This window comes from Vulpes vulpes, chromosome 12, assembly GCF_048418805.1.
Source record: "Vulpes vulpes isolate BD-2025 chromosome 12, VulVul3, whole genome shotgun sequence".
NCBI lineage: Eukaryota > Metazoa > Chordata > Mammalia > Carnivora > Canidae > Vulpes > Vulpes vulpes.
Genome location: NC_132791.1, coordinates 109,786,277 through 109,803,024, shown reverse-complemented (window position 1 = coordinate 109,803,024; position 16,748 = coordinate 109,786,277). Strand labels below are relative to the sequence as shown.

The following is a 16,748-nucleotide window of genomic DNA, read 5'->3' as shown; positions in this document are numbered from 1 at the left end:
CCGAGTCGGGCTTCCTGCATGGAGCCTACTTCTCCCTCTGCCTGTGTCTCTGCCTCTCTCTGTCTATCATGAATAAATAAATAAAATCTTTTAAAAAAAAGAAATAATACAAATGTGTCAACCAGCAGCTACTTGTGTGAAGTGGGATAGAGAACGCGCTGACCCGCAGGACACAGGTCAGGTTGCAGGGCAGTGACTAGAATGCCGAGCTGTAGGGACCTCTACGAATTTTCTAGGTCTCATCCTCAGCAATTCCCAAAGCGGGTACATGTAACAAAACAAAACAAAAAATGTTCTTAAAGAATAAGGCTATGGGAAGGGAGCAGGCAGATGCATTCTGGAGGAAGGCCGCGAGTGCTTCCAGCAGGGAGGTCGGCGCAGCTGCAGCAAGGACGCGGGGGCCTCGGTGGGGACGGGGGACGGTCACGGTCGGAGCCTGGACACGGGCCACGGAAGGGGCGCGATGCGCGTCCGTGCTTTTCAAGGAAGCTGCGTGGGTCGGACCCCAGGCCGACCTGCTGCAGACGCGGGTGCCCGGGGCGGCTTCCCCCCCGCAGCCGCCCGGAGCAGGGAAGCGCGGAAGCGCAGTCCGCGCAGGTGGACTGAGCGCTGGGGCCGCCCCTCCGCAGACCCAGCCAGCGGGCCGCTAACGGAGTTAGGGACGCCGCCTCAAGTCCCCGGGCTTCCTCCCGCCCCAGGGCGAAGGCCCGGGGAGGACGGGCACCAATCAGAACGTCGGCGGGGCAGACGCTCACCCTCGGAGCCAATAGGAGAGCTGGGGGGCGGGGCCGAGGGCGCTGGGGGCGGGGCCGAGGGCGCCGGTTCGCTGTTCGGGTTCAAACCGCGGCTGCGGGCTGTGCGCCTGCGCGAGCTGCGGGCTAACCGAAGCCTGCGGAGCTGCGCTGCCGGGCGGTGGGACGCGGGACGCGGGGCGGCGAGCGGCCCTCGGCGGGGCGGGTAAGCCGGCGGAGGCCGGGGCGGGCGCACCGGGCGGGGGGCCGCGAGCATCCGAGGCCGACGCGCCGGCCAGGTGGGCGCTGGGGGGCTTGGTGGTGCGGGGACCGGACCCTTCCCAGCCCGGGTGACGCCCCTGGGGAACTTGTGGCCGCAGCCTTGCGTGCAGCCCTCTCCCTGGGCGGCTCGGAGGCCGTGGGGAACCCAAGGGCCCTGTAGTCCTGCCCCCAGGAGGGAAAAACAAAAACAAAACAACAGCAAAAAACACTTTTTTTTCCTGATTATAAATACAGTCTTGGTTTTTTTTTTTTTTTTTTTTTTAAGAATTAATCCAAGAAGTACGAACCTATAGAGAACAAAAGCAAGAAAATACTAGCTATTCCATCGGCCTCAAATAACTTTTTTTATTTTTATTTTTTTGAAGATTTAATTTATTTATTCACGAGAGGCAGAGACACAGGTGGAGGGAGAAGCAGGCTCCCTGCGGGCCCAGATCCCAGGACCCCGGGGTCACGACTGGAGCCCGAGGCAGATGCTAAGCCACTGAGCCATCCAGGTGCCCCTGTCCGATAACCATTTAAAAAAAGCAACCCCCCCCCCCAAAGAAATAAATAAATAAAATTTAAAAAGCAACCCACTTCATATTTGGGTTTCCTTCAGATGTATTCATTAGGAATATATATTTACATGATTTTGCTCAGAAAATATTTTTATCTAATTGTATATTTCGGATATAATAAAGCATTCGCTTAAAAAAGCAGATTATGCCTTAGAATTTTGTCTGTCAAATATAGGTATACGTTATTTTTAATGACTTCATGGTATTTCTTGCAATTGTTGTCCCGTGTGATCTATTATTTAACCAATCCCCTAATGGTGGACACTTGTTTTTCCAGTTTTTTCATCATAAAAAACAGCATGATGGTTACATGTATGTGTACACATTTGCATCCTTGTTCAGTTTATCTCTCCTCAGACTAATTCTTGGAAGTGGGTTATGGCTTAGAAATTGTGATACAGTTTACATTGTGATTCATAATGCTAAACTGCCCTCTAGAAAAATTGAGATCCAAAGTTTTACCCACCCACTGTAAACACGGTTAAACACACAGAGTGTTTATCTTCCACCTTCTAATAACATATCAAATGTTACTATTTTAATAAATCTTCTGATTGGCCCTAGGTGCTGAAAAATCTTACCAACCTAAAAGGATATCTTAATGTTTTTATTTGTGTTATTAATGAGATTAAACATCTTTTTCTATGAGTATTATTATTTCTTTGGTAAGCCATCCGTCTTTCCCCTTTTCTGATGTACCTTTTAATAGCTTTTAAGAAGAATTTGAATTAAGTGATTTTGAACCTGTTAAAAGTGTTTCCCCCAGTTGGTTGTCTCTTTGGATTATGGTCGTCTTTTGTCAGTGTTTTGTTGTGACATTGTGGTTCTTAAAGCTGCATGCTTACCTCCTCAGAGGTAGAGGAATCTGTTGTGACTCTACCGTAGCCCCCCTGTAATGATTAGAAGCCACACACCCTCAAAACCCTTTCACTTGCAACTACTAAGCCTGGGACACTGAGTTGCTCAAAAGTTTTGGAAAGAAGGTGCTATTGGGTATTTTGGTCAATACTATCAGAATCTGCAAAATATAAGCTGCTCTAGCTTCTATGTGAAAGTTTCGCCCTAAGTAAAGGGGTTTTTATATTAAAAGGAAAGAATTTACAGTTACCTATGGGCCTTTACTTACGTTTATATTTTATTTACAAATAACCATCTTCATACATTCTAGAAAAAGAATGGGAGTGTGCTGTAATTTAAATGCAAAGAAGACAACAGGTTAATCACTGTGTAGTATAGTACATATGCTGTAAAGAAATCTCTGGGTTTTCATGTTGGAGATCCTCCTAACCCAAAGAGTCCTGTTCCATTTATTTCCCTGCTTTTATATTTTTAGTAGGTAGTTTTGTATTCCATGAATATTGAATTAAAGTTCTAGTACTTCTCACAAAACACCATTTTATAATATTTATGTATAATGTTACATATATATTAAATGTTATATATTCATATATAATGTGTATAATCTCATTTAAACTTCATCACCTATTGGAATAATTTCTTAAATTTTGCCAATGAAGAAACTAAGATCTAAGACCTACTTTTCTTCTAATGTTTATTTAGTCCCTACCTTGAGTCAGAGACTGAAATTTATAACAAATACTACTTCAGATAACTTAAGTAGTTTTGCAGAATTGCATTTTGGGATTCATCATTGCTTCATCTATGATAATTGTCCTGAGTTTATCTATGGCAACTACCAAAAAATAGTATCACAAAATGCTTACTCTACTATATATGATAGTATAATCTAGTTAACCTTCAAAGGATTTTACTTAAGATCTAAGACCGTTATCCTGACTCCTTTGCTTCTGTAGAATTGCCCAAACATGGCTTTTCAGTTAGTGTTTTTTTGTCCTGTATATCATTTCTTTAGAGTTGATTTTTTTTAAATCGTGATCTCATAAACTCTGTTCTTTTCCAGGTTTTTCTTTAACTTGAAAACTAATGTGAGTGGAGGTACACTGAAATAAGGTAAGAAGTTGAAAAAAATCGAATGCTTCGGTTTGTCCTTACATGTGAAAGTGAGGATACTCTACTCAGTGATTACACTCAAAACAAAAGGATCCTTACATCAAATTTAGAGGAGAAAGTAACATTTTAAGAATATTCAGGCAGTATGAAATGTTGAAAAATCAGGTTCCAAAGATCAATGACAGGACTCAAAAATCCAGATGACCAGGGGATCCCTGAGTGGCTCAGCGGGTTTGGCACCTGCCTTCAGCCCAGGGCGTGGTCCTGGAGTCCTGGGTTCGAGTCCCACATCAGGCTCCCTGCATAGAGCCTGCTTCTCCCTCTGCCTGTGCCTCTGCGCCTCTCGCTCTCTCTCTGTGTCTCTCATGAATGGATAAATAAAATCTTAAAAAAAAAAAAAATCCAGATGACCTGGATTGTGCAATTGGCTATTAAGAATAAACCTTAGTTGTTTTGTACCACTGTTTTCCTATTTCTAAAATGAGGACCTTGTCCAGTTCCTACTCTGTTAGAATGTGAAGGCTATTGTGTATTTTCTTCAGTACTGCAAGGTCACTTCACTTTTCTTGTACTGTTTTACATCCTAAACCTGGAACTTCTTCGGTAAAGTCTTGTTTCTGTGCCACAGGCTGCTACGCTTCTATAGCACTTACACAAGATCAGTTTACTCTTTATATATTAACATTGTTTGTAATTGCCCCATATGTTGTCTTAGCTAGCAGCTTGAGGATATACACCATATTTGTATCCCAGGGGTTTGGAGCCTAAGTAGAAACAAAACTATTTGTTGATTGGTAAGTAAAACTTTGGATCTCAAACATATAGTATAATTGTTTCATAAATGTACAGAAGTATTACACTCTGTAGTGATGAAGATTGTTACTGAGGCAGAAGGTCTGAGTTCATTTGGTATTTATTATTTTAATTACTATAAAAGCTAATATCTCATTTAAAAGAACTTTGAATTCTTTTGAATAAATATTGGTGTTAAGTAATAATATTTTGAGGGTTACTTATAATCTTTGAGAACAAAGCCCCACCTCATTTTCCTGTCCTTTGTGTCTCAGATGTGCTTCAGTCTGAAACCTAGGTATTACCCTGAAAGCCTCCCTACTTTTGAACCTCACCATAAAACCCTGTTGCTGCTCTTTTCTTGATTTCAAATTCATCTTCTTTCCATCCCCCTTACTACAAATCTAGTCTAAGCCATCATCATCTAATTCCTTGATTACTCTGACAGCCTCCTAACTGGCCCCACTGTCTTGCCCTATTCCAGTCCACACCAAACCCAGAGCAATCCCAGAGCAATATTTTTGCTACACGATCCTGGCTTCCCCTCCCCGCCCTGCCCCCAGTGGCTTCTCAAAATAAAATCTTAGGAAGGCCTTCAGGAATCTACAAACATGACCCTTGCTTCCTTTTCTAAACTAGGATCTTGTCAGGGTCAAGCCATATTCCTTTATTTACAATTATCTGCATTCAAATGCTGCTAAATCTCTAACGCTTTATACAAACTGCATCTTCTGCCTTGGACACGCTAAAATGTTATTTCTTTATCCCCTCTTTAACTAGCTCCCACTTGTTCTACAAGATTTAGCTTGGAAACCTCCTCTTTTTAGGAGCTTTCCTTAAACCACTACTTCAGAAGGTTGTAAACTCCTATTTTTAAGCCTATTTTTATATGGCTCGTGAATAAAGCTAAGAATGTTTTTTACATATGTAAAAGGTTGTGAAGAAGAAAATGATGGGGGCACCTGGGTGGGCTTAGTCCTTTAAGTGTCTGCCTTCGGCCTAGGTCATGATCTCAGTCTCAGAATCTTGGGATCAAGGTCCACATCAGGTCCCTGCTCAGCAGGGAGTCTGCTTCTCCTTCTCCCTCTGTCCCTCCCCCCTGCTCATGTGCTCTTTCTTAAATAAATCTTAAAAAAAAAAAAAAAAAAAAAAAAAAGAAGAAGAAGAGAAAGATGACTGTGCAACCGAGACCACTTGTGGCTCACAGCACTAGACTGATAAGCTTTGTAAGAGATGCTGTGCTTTTATTCAGGTAGGTCATTTTCAGGTAGTATTGTGCCTTGCATAAACCAATGTACCAGATATTTAACTGACTAAATTTCTTATTTTTAATTTCTCTCTTAAAAAAATAATACACTGAGGGATGCCTGGGTGGTTCAGTGGTTGAGTGCCTGCCTTCGGCCCAGGGCATGATCCTGGAGTCCTGGGATCCAGTCCCACATCGGGCTCCCTGCTTCTCTCTCTGCCTGTGTCTCTCTCTCTGTCTCTCATGAATAAGTAAATAAAATCTTTAAAAATAATAAACCAAGGCAAAGCTCTTTATAAGAATTCAGATGAGTAGTGAATATCTCATTTGCTTTTTAAAAAGACAGCATAACAAATTAGACACTTGCAGGATCAGGCTTTAATTTAATTTGAACACAAGGCACATGTATATGTAAACAACTCTCCATTTCACAATTGCTTTTTGCTTCTTCCATCTCTTAATCCTTTTGGGGAGGAATGAGAACGTTTGAACTCTTATTTAAGCTGGAACTTCCTTTATAGGGCTTAATGGTCTTTGGGTTTTGGGGGGACTTTTGGTTTTTTGGGTTTCTTTTTCTTTTTCAAGAACTGATCATCTGAATTTTAGGATTTCTTGAAGTACATATTATCTTATATTTCTTTTCTATACCCCTACCACTAGCTAGTTGGTTCCCTTCTAGATCCTGTTATGGTTAACTGATGCTTCTAATTTCTGTATCAACACAGACTCTCTTTGTTGGTTTCTCCAAAAGAGTATTTTCTTCCTCCATTGTATCATTACAGTCCCTTTTGGTTTTTGACCCTTCCTCATGGAATGAAAGTGGGTGCTCGATGCGTCCTCTGCGTACAAAATGCTGGATCCGGGATTCTAATCCTTCGCATTTAGGACGATCCATTAGGGGTTTATATGTGCGCATTTTCACTCCTTCTACAAAGGCACTGGTCTGCTTTATGACAGAAGGCTTAACGTTTCTCCATTCTGTTACTCCATCCATCTTTGGTCCTATAATATATACAATCAAATATTACTTTACTACAGTAGAATCACCTCCAAACTTTATATAAATCTACCTCCCCCATACTCTCTATAGCTTTGGTTCTAGTAAATAATTGTATCCTAGGATTTTCCTGTCATACCTGTCCCACAGGGCACTGCAACAGAGTCCAGTCCTTGTAGCATGCTATACAACATGTGAGTTTTAACAGCATGGTTAGCCCATAGTTGTTGTAGATGAGTGACATTGAACTCCTGAACCTCCCGGTCATAAATCCACTTGACATTTTCAAACTTACAGTCATACAAGACTAGAGGAAATTCTACGGCCATACTAGAGAGAAAAAGAGATGAGAAACAGAGTATGAAAATACACAGCAGCCATCCAGGAGTTTTTTAGGAATAAGGTCAGGGGGTAGTTGGGTTAAAAGGAGGGGAAAACTTTGTCAGTATTGGGTAACAGATAAGAAAATAAAAAACTGATCCCTAACCTTGAACAACTTTATAATTAAAAGAAGAAAAAAACCAAAAACTATGGATCAGCTAGTTAAACTTGATCTATATTAGGCTAAATTTCAAGGGTAACAGGTCACCCAAAAGTGAGATGACTTGCCTCAACCATAATGCTATAAAATTATTTTTTACATTTTTCCAAACTTGTAATTTTGCATGATATGAAGTAAAAACTAGATTTTACTGCTTAGGAATGAATTGTTGGTTTATCTGACCTCAGCCTGCTCTCAAAAGAAAAGTCTATTCTTCCCATCTTTCCTACCATTTCAGACACTGAAAATTAGGAAAAATTCAAAGTATAATAGTTATGACTACTCGGTAATATAAAGCAAGGAAGATTTAATAGTTTGAATGCTTACTTTTAAACTTCACCAGAACTTAATAATACCTCTCAACATAAATTCATGGGGAAAAAAATGAATGTTATTTTATTAAGGGACCTGGTCCAAACACCTGTTTCTTACTAATGAGACAGAACAATGAGACAAAAAAAGGGTAGCCCTCCTTCATGTTCATAGCATTCTACAAGTTAGAGTAAATGCTTCATGAAGACAAAATAAGTGACCTAGTTAATTAGACAATTGTTAGGAGAGGAAGATATGTTAACCTTTAATTAAAGTATTTAATTAAAAACAATGTAAAGGCAACAGTCACTTTGGGGGTTTTTGGTTGTTTTTAACTTACCTGTACTGAGGTTTCTGGGGGTTTTTCTCTATGTTCAGCAGCTCATCAATAATCTCTGGCTTCTCCATTCCTTGGCCAATCAGAAAAAGGATAGCCATCATACAGCGGACTTGATGGTAAAGGAATGCCTGGCCAACCACTTCAAACTGACATAACTGGAAAGGTTCTTGCCATTGCTCTTTATCCAGGCTCTGGCCCACCAGCTCTACTTGAGCAAATAGAACAGTCCTCTGAAAATTAATCACTCCGTTGGCTACATCCATTTTACATAAGTTCCTAAAATCATGTGTGCCAACATACTTCTGAGCTGCGTAGTTCATGGTTACAATGTCTAAATCAGCACGAGGGAAAAAATAGCGGTAAGTCCGCTCCAGACAGCTGAACCTAGCACTGAAGCTAGGTTCCACAGGAGCCCAGGCCAGTACACGGATGTCTGGAGGGAGCACCCGATTGAGAATGTGGGTATAGCGAATCTCTTTAGCAACATCGTTGACTTCATTCTTTAAATTAGAATCCTCCGAAGTGCTGCCCTCCGGAAAGTGAGAACGGAGGTCAAGAGAAATCACCTGTGGAATTAAAGAAAGAAGTTTGGAGACACAATCGGAATTCTTAGCATGTGCATATATTGGTATCGCTTGCTTTGAGAAACTGTATAGTGGCCCTTACCTGTCCAAAGGCACTAACTCCTTTGTCTGTTCGCCCACACCGGTGGTAGTTGGAGGTCTGTCTGCTTTCTACTAGTCGAGTCTTGGTTAGAGCATCAAACAGTTTCTCTTCGATTGTATTGTTTGTGTTTTCCTGACTGGCAAAGCCCTGGTATCCCCAGCCCAGATAGGCTATCTTTAGGGCTACATGTCTTCGGCCATGAGCACTGAAATCAAATGCACGCTTAGCTTTTCTGACTCCTAAAGAATTTTCTCTCACGTTTGAGTCTTTGTTGTTGGCCTGTTCTTTTTTAAGTCTTTGTACCTCCTCTTCCAGTTCTTGTACTCTCTTCAGGAGTTTCTCAATTTGGAGTCTATCTGTGTCATTTTCAGCCATGATAAGACAACCAACCCCAGGAATAAAGGAATCATATAACTCCACTCTATCTGAAAAGAGACTAAAAGGATAAAACAATTTCAATGCAGATTACTTTGGTTGATGTCAGTATCATTCCATTATGTGCAAATAGTACCTAAGATTTAATTTAACGCCTAAAAGATATATTTTGCTTCCATTCAGGGAGACAAGCATTAGCTTCATTGCTACAGGTTGCTCATTCACAAATATTCTTCTTTTCCATCCTGTCTGGCCAGTTCACAGTCAGAAAGGAAAGGAACATCAAGAAATAGCTAGCATTGTTAAAATTCAGTCAGAATTTAGGGGAAATGTCTATAGATCCCATTTTTCTCTTCTTTATTAGCTAAGATGATTTAAGGACTGATTACTGTTATTTCTTCCTTAAAGCATTTCCTTTTGACTATTACGCTTGTCCAATCTTTTGAATCATAAAATCTGTTCATATGGAATATATATGTCTGCTCTTCTGCTTTTTCGACATGTCAGATAAAATCAGTGGCTTGTTTGTCCTAACATCTAACAGTTCTGTCTTAAAGGTGGTACAGTAGAGGCTGGCCTGATTGATGAAACTTGCCAATGACTGTATTTCATATTGGAAATAGAGCCTGAAGTCCAGACTTTCCCACTCTAAGTAGTTTTGATGGCAGAAAAAAGGTAATTAAGCATCATGGTCCTTTTTTAAAGTCAAATTTATGTTCTGTACCTCTAGCAGTTAGAAGAGTCAGTCTAGAAAGTTTAATTAAGATGTTGAAATTCCTGTCATATTTCAAAAACATGGGGATCGACATACCACATCCTTAGAACTGGGACAGTACTAGACAATCTGTGACTGGTGATCACTTTAGTTCTGGATTGTCTCCAAATCTGTTCTAAGGTCATGTTACCTAATTCTTGGTAGCTTGTTTAGCTTTTGGCCTTTGAGAGTTTCTTATATCTATGATAGATTAAAAGTTTAAATTAAAAAAAAAAAACTTTAAAAGTACTAGAAGAAAACCTTTTTTTTATAGTCTTGGAATGAAAAAGACATTTCTAAGTAATATACTGTAGAAAACCAAAAAAAAAAAAAAAAAAAGTGACTGCCTAAAATTGAAAGTTTGTACCAGCAAAAAATAAAAGGTAAACAACAAACTTGGAAGAAAAATACTTATGGCAAAGGGTAATTTGCTTGCTCTATAAGTATTTTATGAATATATACATCAGCTTTAATGTAAGGATCAATAAGAAAAAGTTCAACAATGAGAGGTAAATGGGAAAGGAAAAGCATTTCATACAAAAAAGAGGAAAAAAAGCTTACATACATATATGAAAAGTTCATGTCTACTCAGTGGCATTTAAGTTGGGAACTGTTTACCAAGCTGACTGCAGAGAAGGTATACTAGTATACCACTGTGAAGAGGGAATGAAGAAACAAGCTCTGAAGACACCATCAGTGCAGCTTCTTCAGAGGGCAGAGGGCATTTGACAGCAGCTATCAAATTGAGCACACACATCTTTTGACCTACTGCATTTCTAGAAATGTAATATACACATATATATGCTTACACAAGTATATTCTCTTATCTTTTAAAAACTCAAAAGATACTTGTAACGTTTTTAACAAGAGTGTAAGGTGAATTAAATCAGGAACATATCCATATGTCAGAGTTGTGTGCGACTTTAAACAAAATGAAGTCAGTCAACATGTGCTGATACAGCTGGATCACCAGGACTAAAGTTCAGAAGAGTTGTATAATATGCTCCCTTATGGTATAAAAATACGCATATGAATATGGAAAATTACTAGAGAAAGTGTAAGAAACTGCCTTTGAGAGTGAGACTTGGTAGGGGGAGGGGAGATCCTTAAAATTATGTGCAGTACAGCATAGGGCATGAAGTCAGTGGTACTGTAATAGCATCTTATGGTGATAGCAGCTACACTTGTGAACTTAGCAAGACCTATAAACTTGTCAAATGTACACCTGAAACTAATATGTTGACAATCTTTTTTTTTTTAAATTACCATGCACATGTACCAGTTTTTCAGTTTAAAAAGAAAAATTGTAGGAATACAGGAAATGGTGGACAGTAGATAATACCTATCCCAGATCCAGTCAGGAAACTAGTATTGGGCTCCATGCTCAGCACAGTCTTTTAAGCATAGGAGTGTTTATATGCCTATCACTGCTTTTGTGATGGTTTTGGATTAAGTCACTCTCAGAGTTAAAAGCAAGGACTCTGAAGCCAGATTGCCTGAGTTAGACTTCCAATTCCATGACTTACTAGCTTGTAATCTTGGGTTTGTTATTTAACCCCTTTTGCCTCATGTTACTCATCTGTTGAAAGAAGATAATAAGGATACATGAACTGATAAATGTTAAGCACATAGGACAATCCTAGATATATAACTGCCGCTCTGAGTTGTGTAATGTCCATTAAGCATTAAGCCCCATATCACATACCATATCATATAGTCACAAGTTGGTTTATTATTTTTTTTAAGATTTTATTTATTTGGGAGAGAGACAGCATAAGCAGGGAGGGGAGAGTGCAGAGACAGAGAATCTCAAGCTATCTGCCAGACATGGGGCTCAATCTCATGATCCACTGAGATCATGACCTAAGCCAAAACCAAGAGTCAGACACTTGACTGGCTGAACCATCCAGGTGCCCTAAGTCACAAGCTTTTTTTAATCCCAGAACTCACCTGTCCTGTCGTAGGACTACTAAAGGTAGCAGGAACTACCAGCCATTAGAAGGTGGGAGCAAGGAGCATCTGGGTGGCTTGTTGGTTAAGCAACTGCCTTTGGCTCAGGTCATGATCTCAGGGTCCTGGGATCAAGCCCCACATCAGGCTCTCTCTCAGCAGGGAGTCTGCTTCTCCCTCTCCCCTTCCACCCCTACTCCACTGCTTGTGCATGCTCACTTGTTCGCGCTCTCTCTCAAATAAATAAAATCTTTTAAAAAAAAAAAAAGTGAGAGCAAATAAGAGTGGAAATGAAAGCAGATGATGGATTCTCTGGAGCTGAGTTAATGTTCCTCCAAACTGCTACCATACTACTCCGTATTATAATCTGTATTTTATTATACAACTATTACATTTATGATTGCCTTAGCCATTCTTTCTCTGTGTAACTACAGTAAAATAGTACACAAAAGGGAATGAACAATTTATGAGCTGGGAATTACCAGAAAACTGATGAGTATTTTTTTCTTGCAGAAGGTCCTACAGTGGAGGGGAAGCAATGGAGGAACTCATGGAGCCCAGTGGACAAAAATGGGCTAATATGGATCCAGAAGAACGAATGTTGGCAGCTGCTACAGCTTTTACCCACATCTGTGCAGGGCAGGGTGAGGGAGATGTCAGGAGAGATGCCCGGTCTATCCAGTATGATCCCTACAGTAAAGCTTCAGTAACCCCAGGAAAGCAACTTGCTCTTCCTGTACAACTGCAGTACCCACATGTAGAAAGTAATGCCACTTCAGTAACAGTCTCTGAGCCTTCCCAGAGACTCCGAAAGCCAGTGATGAAGAGAAAGGTGTTGCGGAAGAAGCCAGATGGGGAAGTATTAGTGACAGATGAGTCGATTATCAGTGAATCGGAGTCTGGTACAGAAAGTGATATGGATCTCTGGGACTTAAGACAAAAGCTTATGAGTCTACAGTTCCAGGAAGACATGGACTCCCCAGATGACATTCCACAGAAATTTACCCTACCACATGAATACCAAGGAATTTCTCAAGATCAGCTCATTTGTTATCTACGAAGAGAAGGAATGGGCCCTCCAGCTTATGAACAAGACCTGATAGTTGCCAGCAGACCCAAGTCCTTTATTCTCCCAAGGCTGGACCAGTTAAGCCGAAATCGGGGCAAGGTAGACCGGGTAGCCCGATATTTTGAGTACAAAAGAGACTGGGACTCGATGAGGATACCTGGTGAAGATCATAGAAAGGAGTTACGCTGGGGTGTCCGAGAGCAGATGCTTTCACGACCAGAACCCCAGGCCAAACCTCAGCACATATATGTTCCAAACAATTACCTGGTGCCAACTGAGAAGAAAAGATCTGCCCTTCGTTGGGGTGTTCGTTGTGACCTTGCAAATGGAGTCATGCCCAGGAAGCTTCCTTTCCCTCTTTTTCCTTCTTAAGTATTTTTTAACCTCTTTTATGGGATTGTTTGAGGGTAATCTGGTTCTTTATCTCTGTCCTCTATTTAAATAGAAACAACTAACTTGCAAGCCCATGGAACATTATACAGTAAGGACTTCACCCACCATTGGTCTTTCCTAGGTCTATATCACATTGGTAATCAAATACCACTTCACTTCCAAATTACCACTCTCAAATCTACTAGCTGCAAGAGAAATAAGGCCAGAAAGAAAAAAACAGACCTAGTCTTTCTACTTTGTCAGCACTGTTTCTGTTCTATATTGTTTTTAACCTTTGGCCAATGTGAACTGCTGTTTTTAAAGTTGCTGGGCATTAAGCTTATTCATTAAAGAATTGGGATTTTGTGGACTTGACCTTATTTTTACTTACTAATACTTCCCAAAGTTAAGATGATCTCAAAACTGGGTTATGACTTGCCTCCAGTCACTGCTCCCCATCATACTCTCACCACTTAAGTAATGAGAGCCACAGGATAGAACAAAAAAACTGTCCTTTATGTACATAATCCTAAAGGAAGAAAAGTAACAACATATCTCCATTACTAAAGGAACACAAAAAATCCAGAAAATGCAAGTGCTTTTTAATAGACCCTCAATAACAGTATTATATGACATAAAGTAGTCTAACCCAAGCTGCATTTCAGAAATACTTCAGTAATTTACTGCCCTCTAATTGTCACGTCTAGACTACCACGCTTTTTTAATAATTTGCCACTGAGATTTTCTTAGAAATTATTCCTGTCATTTGAAGGCTATTCCCACTCAGAAAAAGAACTCCTGGGCAGCCCAGGTGGCTCAGCGGTTTAGCACCGCCTTCGGGCCCAGGGCCTGATCCCGGAGACCCTGGATTGAGTCCAGCGTTGGGCTCCCTGCATGGGGCCTGCTTCTCCCTCTGCCTGTGTCTCTGCCTCTCTCTCTCTCATGAATAAAACCTTAAAAAAAACAAAAAACAAACAAAAAAAAAACTACGAACCTCTGCAACTAGATGTAAACAAATCCCAAAATGAAACTGGCATATTTGGGTACAGACCAAAATGCTAATTCTGTTCACTTTATATTGGATCTATTCTTGATACTTCTAATCCAGTGAGGGACATCTAAAATCTGGAGTTTGTCAGTTTTAGCATTTGAAGCCATTACAGTGACAGCAGAAATAGTTGGCTTATTCAAGGGAAAACAGCTATGTAATGTAGAAATGAGTAACTGTGACCATTACTATCTGCTAAAATATATTTTCTCCATAATATTTAAGCTACAACATTCATCCAGTTCCACAGTGAGGCATTTATCAGGAAAGAATCATTGACTCAAAGATAGATGTAGGATACGCTCACTGCAAATGAGTAAAAACTGCAAACTATCCAACAACAGTGAAATGATTAAATAGAATATTAGCCACTGAAAATAATGGGAAGCTAATGGAAAACTGCAAATTAAATGAAACAGGTTGTAAACTAATATGATCACAGTCGCGTGCACGTACACAACAAAGCAAAAGGAAAAATCAAAACCGTAGTGGGATTAAAGGTAGTTTTTATACCTCCTCTCTTTAAAAAACAAAAACAAAAAAAAACTACTTTAAAACCATATGGCATTTTTATATGCAAGTTAAACCAGACTTGGCTCCATCTCAAAGCCCAATAATGACCAACGCAAGAAGTTTCTGGGGATTACCGAGTTCAACCCTTACTTGACCAAAGACCTGGTCCAAAGGGTTTCAGCAGGTAAGGTTTGCGGCAAATAGAGGACTTGAGGCCGAGACTCGTCGGCACGGCGCTTCCTCCAGCCCAGCAGCCCCGAGCGGACCTGACCCTGCAGAGGGGCTGCCGAGTCACCCCGAGGGAGCCGGGGTGTGCCTGAGCGCCCACCCCACGCAGGATCGGCTGCCTACCGCTGGAGTTCCAACACGTTTCCTGAAGTTAAAGAATTTAAATCTCGAAATATTAGTAACTAGTGGAGCACTAGAAAGCATTTTCCATGATAAACTTTATTTTAAGCCAGAGAGGGAGGAGGAGGAAGGGCCAAAGGGCCAGGAGCCGCGCACTACGAGCATTAACAGCGGAATCCGAGCCCCCAAACAATCTGAAGAAAGTCGCCACGCCTCCCTCCCCGCATACTACTGGAATCCTGACCTCCGGTAGTGTTTAGTGTCATGAGCACATTGTTCTGGGGCAGCAGAGACCTCGAGTCCAAGGGCCCGCTAAGAACCCAATTACTAAGTGCCTCCTGCTGTGCGTTTCCGCCACGAGCTTCAAGCAGCAGCAGATACAAGAACAGGGACCTAAGCAAGACGCCGCTTCCTCCCATCAGGGCTCTGAAGGGCAAGGTATGGGAAAGGGGGAGGGGGAAGCCCGTCCAGCTATTTGTCCAATTATCCGTTCCTCTTTGTATAACCCAGAAAACAAATTCATCCCCAAATTCCCTTACTTACCTTCCCGTGGCCCACCACGCAGCTTTTCGCGAGACAGGAAGCTGTCATTTTGTGTTTTGCGCGCGCGTGCGCGCGCGTGCGCGCCCAGAGTCTCATGGGAAATGTAGTCCACCCTTGTGGGAAATGTAGTTCCAAGCGACGGAGGCGCAGTCTCGACGCCCAAATCCGTCTAACGTTTTCTAGTCTGGCCACCACTTCTCTACCTCCGACAAAGCAGAATCTGGGGCCTATGGTAACACAAGAATAAAAGATAGGATAAATTCCAGTGCAATAAAATAACGGAAAAGCGGTTTTTCAAATGTCTGCTATCCTTATATGAAAACTAACATTTAAGAACCTGGCCCGATTTTATACCTACTTAAATTAGTAGGAAGTTACCATTGAGAGATAATAAAAAAAGAAATTTGCTATTAGAATCCACATGTGGAGTCTTAAGAGGAACTTGATAACCTCAAAACAAATGAGGTGCCCGAGAGTGAGCAAACAGTGCTGGGGAGTCTCGCTTCAGCACCACGGAGAGGTCATAGCTCGGTCTCGGTTTGCGGAGTTTTGCAGAGACGCTCATCCAAATCTCAAGAGTCCAGTTAGAAAACGGAAAGAGATCTGGTTCTTTTGTCCAAATTCATTAGTCAGTAATACAGGGAGTCGATGCCGGATTATGCAGACACGGGTAGGAGGAGGTGGAGGTGGTGCCGCCAGGAAACCAGTTATCCCAGGATTGCTTTAGCGAAGGGCACACATCAGAATTAACATCAAAACAAGCCGGTACGCGGAAACGTCACAGGTATTGGGGCAGGGGCAACAGTTAGAACCCGAACAGCTTCGCATCTTTCGCATTTGAATTTGTCAGATGAAACTCACCCGTTCGTACCCTCTATACTCCTATGGAAATTCTCTGGTCTTTCTGACATCTTGTCATGTGGGAAGCAGATGTTTCGGAGGACACTTGGGCAGGACTGCTTGAAGCCAGGGGCGGGGTTGGGGGGAAGTGGAGGGTACCCCCTCACCGCCTGGAAAATTGTCTGGGTAGTGAGTGGTAGGACTCTCGCTCGAATCAATGCGAAAATTGCGGCGTCTTAGAGTGCCAAGCTGTTGGCTCAGCAGAGGGTCAGGAGCAGGCGAGCGTTCACGACAGCGGCGCCCCGCCGAGGGTTTCCAACACCTGCCGGGGACGCGGGGCTGGTGGAAGAGAAACCTGCCCCTGAACGCACTCCCCTCTCCCGCCCTCCGCCCCGGGCCCCGCCCACCGCCCGGGGCCCCGCCCCCGCCCCGGGCCCCGCCCACCGCCTCCCTGGAGCTCGTGCGCCTGCGCGCCGCGGCGGGTTGAGGGCGCGTCGG

The 16,748-nt window shown here is 42.0% G+C and overlaps 2 protein-coding genes across 4 annotated transcripts; one reads left to right on the top strand and one right to left on the bottom strand.

Moving 5' to 3' along the window:
• The first annotated feature begins 828 nt into the window (after nt 1-828).
• HYLS1 (HYLS1 centriolar and ciliogenesis associated) lies at nt 829-13,333 on the top strand. 3 transcript variants are annotated; one of them, XM_025998958.2, is made up of 4 exons: nt 829-957; nt 3,495-3,544; nt 9,371-9,488; nt 12,031-13,333. In XM_025998958.2, the coding sequence occupies exons 3-4, from the start codon at nt 9,475-9,477 to the stop codon at nt 12,956-12,958; spliced, it is 942 nt and encodes a 313-aa protein (XP_025854743.1). In that variant the 5' UTR covers nt 829-957; nt 3,495-3,544; nt 9,371-9,474; the 3' UTR covers nt 12,959-13,333. The 3 variants fall into 3 exon arrangements, with proteins under 3 accessions (XP_025854743.1, XP_072585503.1, XP_025854744.1); XM_072729402.1 differs by having other exon boundaries at nt 850-957; nt 9,358-9,488; XM_025998959.2 differs by lacking the exon at nt 9,371-9,488 and having other exon boundaries at nt 850-957.
• PUS3 (pseudouridine synthase 3) lies at nt 5,938-16,670 on the bottom strand. The gene is made up of 6 exons (XM_025998957.2): nt 16,272-16,670; nt 15,411-15,637; nt 8,439-8,874; nt 7,773-8,338; nt 6,719-6,909; nt 5,938-6,584 (listed from the first exon to the last, which is right to left on the bottom strand). Exons 3-6 carry the CDS (start codon nt 8,811-8,813, stop codon nt 6,274-6,276), a joined length of 1,443 nt encoding a protein of 480 aa, XP_025854742.1. The 5' UTR covers nt 8,814-8,874; nt 15,411-15,637; nt 16,272-16,670; the 3' UTR covers nt 5,938-6,273.
• Nucleotides 16,671-16,748: the final 78 nt, after the last annotated feature.